Source organism: Sceloporus undulatus, chromosome 3 (assembly GCF_019175285.1).
Source record: "Sceloporus undulatus isolate JIND9_A2432 ecotype Alabama chromosome 3, SceUnd_v1.1, whole genome shotgun sequence".
Classification (NCBI taxonomy): Eukaryota; Metazoa; Chordata; class Lepidosauria; order Squamata; family Phrynosomatidae; genus Sceloporus; species Sceloporus undulatus.
In genome coordinates, this window is record NC_056524.1 from 209998 (window position 1) to 217229 (window position 7232).

At 50.7% G+C, this 7232-nt stretch overlaps 1 protein-coding gene across 1 annotated transcript in view; it reads right to left on the bottom strand.

Annotated features, from left to right (window-relative positions):
• Window positions 1-7001, bottom strand: part of STARD10 (StAR related lipid transfer domain containing 10) — a 54225-nt gene extending 47224 nt beyond the window's left edge. Inside the window, exon 1 of the mRNA XM_042460778.1 lies at window positions 6685-7001. Coding sequence (XP_042316712.1) covers window positions 6685-6894 — 210 coding nt within the window. The 5' untranslated portion in view covers window positions 6895-7001. The remainder of the gene's footprint in view (window positions 1-6684) is intronic.
• Window positions 7002-7232: the final 231 nt, after the last annotated feature.

The window sequence follows — 7232 nt, forward strand, 5'->3', positions numbered from 1 at the left end:
GAAGTGCAATCTCTTTTCCTGGAGCTTACATCCAGTGCTCCACTGTCTCTTATTCTCTGGAGCAACAGAAAACAAGCTTGCTCCGTCCTCAATGTGACACCCCTCCAATACTTAAACAGGGCTGTCTTATCACCTCCTCAAAGATGGCCACCCAACCTCTGCTTAAAGATGGAGACTCCATTGTGGAAACTCAGCTCCGGCTGAAGGGCCCAATCCACTTTCTCAGTGGATGGGGCCAAAAATCAGGAGGTGGCAGGACTGAAAACATCTGTAGATCTTTTATGCTGCCAACTCTCCCTACCTTTATTTGAAACTTTTAGAATGGAGTGGGGCAGGTAAGACTCCCCCCTTTGGGACCAAGGAGGAAAGGATGGGACCCTCTGGGGAAGCTCCAGGGCCCCAATTTGGCCCCTTGGAGCCAGGGTCCCCCACCTGGGCTGCAGGTGAATGGCACAGAAAGAAGCAAAGAAGAAGAAGAGCTTCCCAAAAAGGACAACAGAGGATGCTATTTGTCACATGAGCCAGCTCCAGTTTTAATGTGGGTCCCACTTGGAGAAAAGCAGGACATAATCCAAATACATAACAGTTAAAAATAAGGGGATCTGGGGTGGAGGGCTTCTCAGGTGCCTTTGGGTGGGACTCCCTGCCACTGGAAGATGGCCACTGGCCCCTTCCTTGGCCTCCCAATGCCAGCAGATGGAGAGCTTTCTCCTTCAGGCAGGGCTCTGAGATTCAATTACGCAACATGTGTGTATGCAAGTGTGTGGTTGCATGCTGTATTTTTAATCTAATCACATTTAATTGTTACCCATGGAGACTGAAATCTGTGGATGCTCAAGCCCCACTATAGACAATGGCATAGAAAAATGGTGCCCCTTATATAAAATGGCAGAATCAAGGCTTTTTGGATCGTTTGGAAGAAGGGTGGGATATAAAGAAATCCATTAAATAAATAAATAAATAAATAAAATCACGGAGTTGGGAGAGATCCCCCAAAGGGCCACCCAGTCCAACCTATTCTGACAGATCCCTGACAAATGGCCATCAAACCTCTGTTGAAAGACCTCAAAGAAGGAGACTCTGCCACTTTAGCTTGTTTTTAATGAAAGCCACCTTGGATCCCATCGGAGGAGAAAGGAAGGCTATAAATTCAGTAAAGAAAGGAATAAATAGTTGCAGAATGAAGCATCACAAACCAAGACAAGCCAACCTTGCCATTAATGCCAAGCCAGAGAGCAAGGAAGATGCAAGTGCAAGAAGGAAGAAGGCCTTGCTGTCTTTTTATGGGACCCGTAAGTATCTCAAACAGCAGCAGGCGGAACAAATGGTTTGGCAAAGAGGAAGCGTCCAGGGAAGGAGAACTGGTCTGACCGGCTGCAAAGCCCAGGCCTCCTTTTCCTCCTCCTCCTCCTCCAAGGCCCATTTTCTGAGTGTGCGCTCCTGCTTTTGTGTGCCTTCAAGTCATTCCCAACTGTTACGCAACCCTCAGGTGAACCTCTCATGGGCTTTCCTTGGCAAGGTTTCTTCAGAGGCCCCACTTTAAGGATTTGGGGGGGGGGGATGGTGGGGGGGGGTTTGGGGAAAGAAGCTAATTTTAAAAAACAATGTGGCTGCCACTGAGTGAAAAGTTTGTAAAACCGTCCCTAGAGCATCCACTGTTTGGGGGAACCATGCAAGCTTTGCCATTAGACAGAGCTCTTTGTTTAGATCAAGACAAAAGCAGTGTAAAGGGGAAAGGAAAAGAAAGGCAAGGCACCTGCTTTGCCTGCAGACAATTCTGGGTTCAAATCTTCAGCATGTCCAGTTTTTCCAGGCAGAGAGTGGTAGGAAATGTCAGAGCCATGGGGAAGTTATTTTTGTGTTGTTGTTTGCATGTCTGAACGATAACTGTAGCTGGGGCATAATGCACAAAGCATGAAGACATCCCTGGGACCATTGTCCAGAGGTCTCAGGTTTTGGCCCAGAGTCTCCAGAGCCACGGATGACCCCCAAGACTGACCAGCTTCAGACACCAGGCAACACCAACACAATTCTACAAAGACAGAGGCTGCTATCTCAGAGTTGTGGTTGTTGTGCATCCAAGCCATTTTTGACTTATGGAGACCTGCTTAAAGCTTAAGGCAATCAGTGGGGTTTTCTTGGCAATCAGGAGAGACCCCAAGGAGGACCCTCCAATTCAACCCCTTTCTTCTGCCATGCAGGAACTCACAATCCAAGCAGTCCATGGGGCAGAGGGCCATCCAACCTCGGTTTGAAAACCTCCAGAGGAGGGTTTGTTCAGAGGGGTTTGCCTTTGCAACCCTCTGAGGCTGAGAGAGTGTGACTTACCACCCAGATTAAGCAGATTACTTGGCAGAGCAGGCACTTGAACCCAGGTCTCCCAGGGCCCTAGTCCAATGCCCAAAGCACTAGGCCATGCTGGCTTTGTCTCTCCCAGAGGCAGAATGAAAAAGAGGTGGCAGAACAGGTGGAGGTCCTTCCATTAAAGCTTAGGAAAAGTTGTTTTTTCAAACTGCAGCTCTCAAAAACTTTGGAGCCAGCATGGCTGGGGATTCTGGGAGTTGTAGTCCTGCAAAAGAACTTTCCAAAGCAGCAGAAGGAAGGGCATGCGGAGAAGCAGCATCCCTCTGCCTCTCCTCTCCTCTCCCCAGGAGAGGCTCTATTGAACAAGATCTTTTTCTCTGCTTTGCTTTGACATACAGTATATACTGGAATTAGGCCTTGGAAAGCAGGTGCCACAGTTCCTTCTATTAAAAAAGGAAAGGGAGAGAGAGAGAATAGATGACATCTCCCAGGCCCCCTCCTGAGTCGCCTTTGAGTGCGAATCCCTCCAAACCAGAGCAAGGAAGGCTTTCATTTACTCCACAATGAGAGGAAACGCTGTTTTCCCCCAGAGAACAGAAAGCTTTGCAACTCTAAAAAAGTGTAAACGAAATAAAACCTAAAGATGCTGTGCAATGTTCTCACTTTGCAAAAAGGAGGCCGCCTGCCTCTTCTCCGATCAGCAGCAAACGCAGCCTTCCCTTGACCGCAAAGGACACACAGAAATGGGTTCCCAAAGGCTCACACGGTTCCTGCCACCTCTCTCTGGTGGCAAAATGGGTGCCTCGGTTGTTGCTTTAAAGGGTTGTGACTTTGAGGAGTGGAGATTCGCAGCACCGCCGCTGCAAAGGTCATCCACACTGAAATGCCAGGCTGGACACAAGCTGCCCTTGTTGAAGGCCTGTCTGCTGTGCTGCTCCAAAGCCACTGGTACTTTCTGGGTCAATGGGGTGGTTAAACCTACTTTGGGTATTAGTCCAAACTTGAAGGGTACGTTACAAGATGCTGATGCTGGATGCCATAAGTCAGCAATGGCTTGAAGCCACACAACAGCAACAACAACAAGATGCTGAAAGCTACACACACAGACACACACAGCAATAGGACAATGTCACCGTATTCATTTATTTCTCTAGAAAGGTGTGAAAGCTGGAGAGTGAAGAAAGCCGTTATGAAGAAAACAGACTCATCTGAGAGACGGTGAAGAGGAAGAGTTCTGCAAACAAAATGCTAAAATACTAAAAGAATACACTAATACACAAAAAACAAAATCCTTTTCTCACGGGAGAAAGTTGGAAAGAGCCAGGTTTTTAAAGGTAGAAAGATGCTCCATTATCATCTACAATCGCAAAAATGCCCCTGGACTTCTGGCTTCAGCAGATGAGTTAATTGTCTGGAACAAACGCATTAAAATACCTTCTGCGCAGAAACAGTTTCGAAAACCATCAGTCGCTTCCAGCTACACCTGGATCATTTAATATTATTTCTTTAAAAACATGCGCAACAAACCCATCACAAACACACTGCTGGGATCAAGAAATACAGGGAGACCCAAGCCTAAAAGGTCTAACCCTAACCCCAAAAGGTCGTGTTGGGATTGCCAGCTGTCCGGGGCACCTGTGTTTCCAACAACAGCTGGAGGTCCAGAATCTTAGAGACCTTAGGACCATGACCCTCCCTGCAGTGCCCTCTTTCCCAAAAATGGGGTGGGGGTGGGGGGGCTGGGTGAGTGACCTGGAAGGAGAAGGACCCTTTTGGGGGTGGCACCCGGCCTTTGGAACGCCCTCCCTGCAGAGACTGACCTGGCACTTCCTTGCACCGCCTGGCGACTTATTTCCCCAGGCAACTGAGGAGCCAGTTTGTGCTTCTGGAAAGCTCCATTGTTTCCCTCTTGGCTGCTGGTTTTCTTTTTAAGCTGTCATTATTGTGTGTGGCCCTTTTTATCTCAATGAACTTGGGTTTTATCACACTTTGGTTCATAATAATTGTTTTGTTTTTTATCTTGGATTTTATGGCATATAGTGTCTAATGTGATGCATCAGCAAACAAGGCCAATGCGATTTTAGGCTGCATCAATAGAAGTATAGCATCTAGATCAAGGGAAGTAACAGTGCCATTCTGTTCTGCTCTGGTCAGGCCCCAGATGGAGATAATCCTGTGTCCAGTTCTGGGCACCACAATTCAAAAAGGACGAGGAGAAACTGGAGCCATGTGTCCAAAGGAGGGCCACTAAAATGGTGAAGGGTCTGGAAACCATGAAGCCCTATGAGGAATGACTTACGAGAACCGGGGATGTTTAGCCTGGAGAAAAGAAGGTTAAGAGGTGCTATGATTGCGGGTTACTCTAGAACCGTTCTAGAGTTAATTTGGTTTCCAATAGGAACGCCATACCTTGGATTCGATTGGTAACCTGGCATATAAGCCAGTGAGAACAACTCCCTAGAGTTGGAAGGGGCCCCTGAGGGCCATCCAGTCAAACCTCCCTTCTGCCACGCAGGAATACACAGAATAACAGAGTGGGGACCCCTGAGGGGCATCCACTCACCTCCCCCCTTTTTTTGTCCTGCTCAGTTCTGCTCATCTGTTAACCATCTCTTCATACCCAGCTCAATAAGCATCTCCTCATAGGGCTTTATGGTTTCCAGAGATAGAAGTTCTTCCTAACGTTGAGCTGGAATCGCTTTTCCTGCAGGTTGGATCCATTGCTCCATTGGGTCCTATTCTCTGGAGCAGCAGAAAACAAGCTTGCTCCCTCCTCAATATGGCATCCCTTCAAGTATTGAAACAGGGCTCTCATCATATCACCTCTTAAGCTTCTCTTCTCCAGGCTAAACATCCCCAGCAATTCAGGGCTCCATGGTTTCCAAATGTAGAAGTTCCTCCTAATGTTTAAGTGGCCTCTCTTCCTCTTGCTTGTGGATTGGGAGTTCCTGCATGGCAAGGGGTTGGACTGGGTGGCCCTTGGGGTCTCTTCCAACTCCATGATTCTATGACCATTGCTCCATTGTGTCCTCTTCTCTGCAGCAGCAGAAAACAAACTTGCTCCATCCTCAGTAGGACATCCCTTCCAATATTTAAACAGGGCTGTCAAGGAGGCCTTTCCTGACTGACAGCCGAGAAAGAAAGGCTCTTTCACTGGCTTTCTGGTTCACTTTTGCTGGGGGTTTTTAATGGCCTCTTTGATTTTACTGACAGCTGAATTAGGCTTTTAGCTTTTGTACTCTGTAACTTTTAGCTGGTTTAAATTTTGAATACAGCCTTGACTCCCAGACTCAGAAAAAGGGATGATGATGATGATGATTTTAAATACAGCATTTATACTCCCCCTGAGAACCAAGGCTCCTATGGCAGCATAAACAACGATAATTTTAAAAGCCCCAAATAAACATAATGCAAGTTTTATCACTTGAAGCCAAGCAATTTAAAAGCCACGTAGAATAATGCCCAAGGCAGGACCTGTGCCAATCCCCTGGAAAAGGCTGTGCCATAAAGCAGCCCTGGTGCCAAGTGGGCATCTGAGGAGGGCCTGTTTTGTGCCTTTGGAAATCCCACCAGAGACTGACCCACTGACTGACCAGGACTAGGGCAGGGGAGGGCCTTCTGAGCCCCAGCCAAATGCCGGAGGGAGGGCTTCCTTCTGGTGGTCAACATGCCCAGATCATAGAGTTGGCAGAGACCCCCAGGAGGGCCCTGATCCAGGCCAAGCCCCTTCTTCTGCCAAGCCTCTGCTGGAAGAGCCCCAAAGAAGGAGAGAGAGCTCACTGCCAGGAAGTTCCTCCTAATGCTGAGGGGGGTTCTTTTCTTCCTGGAGCTTGCATGCATTGCTCCATTGCATCCTGTTCGCTGGAGCAGCAGAAAACAAGTTTGCTCCCTCCTCCTCACCGTGACACTTCACCAGGGCTAGCCTCACAGTCAGGAGGGAGCAAGCGTGTTTTCTGCTGCTCCAGAGACTAAGGACCCAATGGAGCAATGGATGCGATTCCAGCTCAACCTCAGGAGGGGCAGCTGCTGGAGAGGGGCTCCGGCTCCTTCCGGGGAGATGGTGGGGGAGCCCCCTCCTTGGAGGCTGGCTGGCCTCCTCCTCTTCCAGGGAGGGCTTGGCTGCTGGGGAGTTCCTGCAGGGCAGAACTTGAAGAAGAAGAAGAAGAAGAAGAAGAGGGCCCTGCTGGGGCTCTCCCCTCTCCCCCTGCTCTTCTCCAGGCCCTTCCCCATTTTGGCCCCCTTCTTGAACCTGGGAGCCCAGCCCTGGACCCAGGCTTCTCCCAGGGGAGGCCCTGTCCTCCTCCTCCTCCTCCTCTTCTCCCTCCCTGGGGCTGATGGCAGCCGGGCCAGTCCTCCTTGGGCCCAGCCTGCCCCACTCACCTTGATCCGCTGGAGGGTCCCGGGGGCCGCGGCCGGGGCGTTGTCGGGGCCGGGCCCGTCGTGCTGGACCCAGACGAGGAGGCCGGCCTTGCTGTGGGTCAGGCTCCAGCCGGCCTCGGCCTGGCACTCCCGCCGGAAGGCGGCGAAGTCCGCGTCGTCCGGCACCTGCACGCTCTGGCGGCCGCAAGAGGAGGAAGGGGAAGACATCATCCTCCCGGCGGCGCCAAGGCAGGGAGCCCCCGAGGAGGCAGCCAGGAGAGAGGCCCCGCAGCAACAGCAGCCGACAGGTGAGTCACTGGCCCCGCCCACTGGCTGGGGGCCGGACAGGTGAGGGGGCGGGGCGCCTGGTGGGGGAGGGGAGGGGCCTGTGGTCCCCTTGGAGCCCCGCCCCGCCCCGGCGTCAGGCCCCCAAAGGCTCCTGGGCGGGGTCTAGGCAGATGATTCTATGTCGAACAGCTCCACCGATTGACACGTTGCGCCTAAGCTCCTGCTTGTTGCAAGATCTAGCCACAATTTTTCACAAGGTGGGTAGACTTGGAAGGGATTTC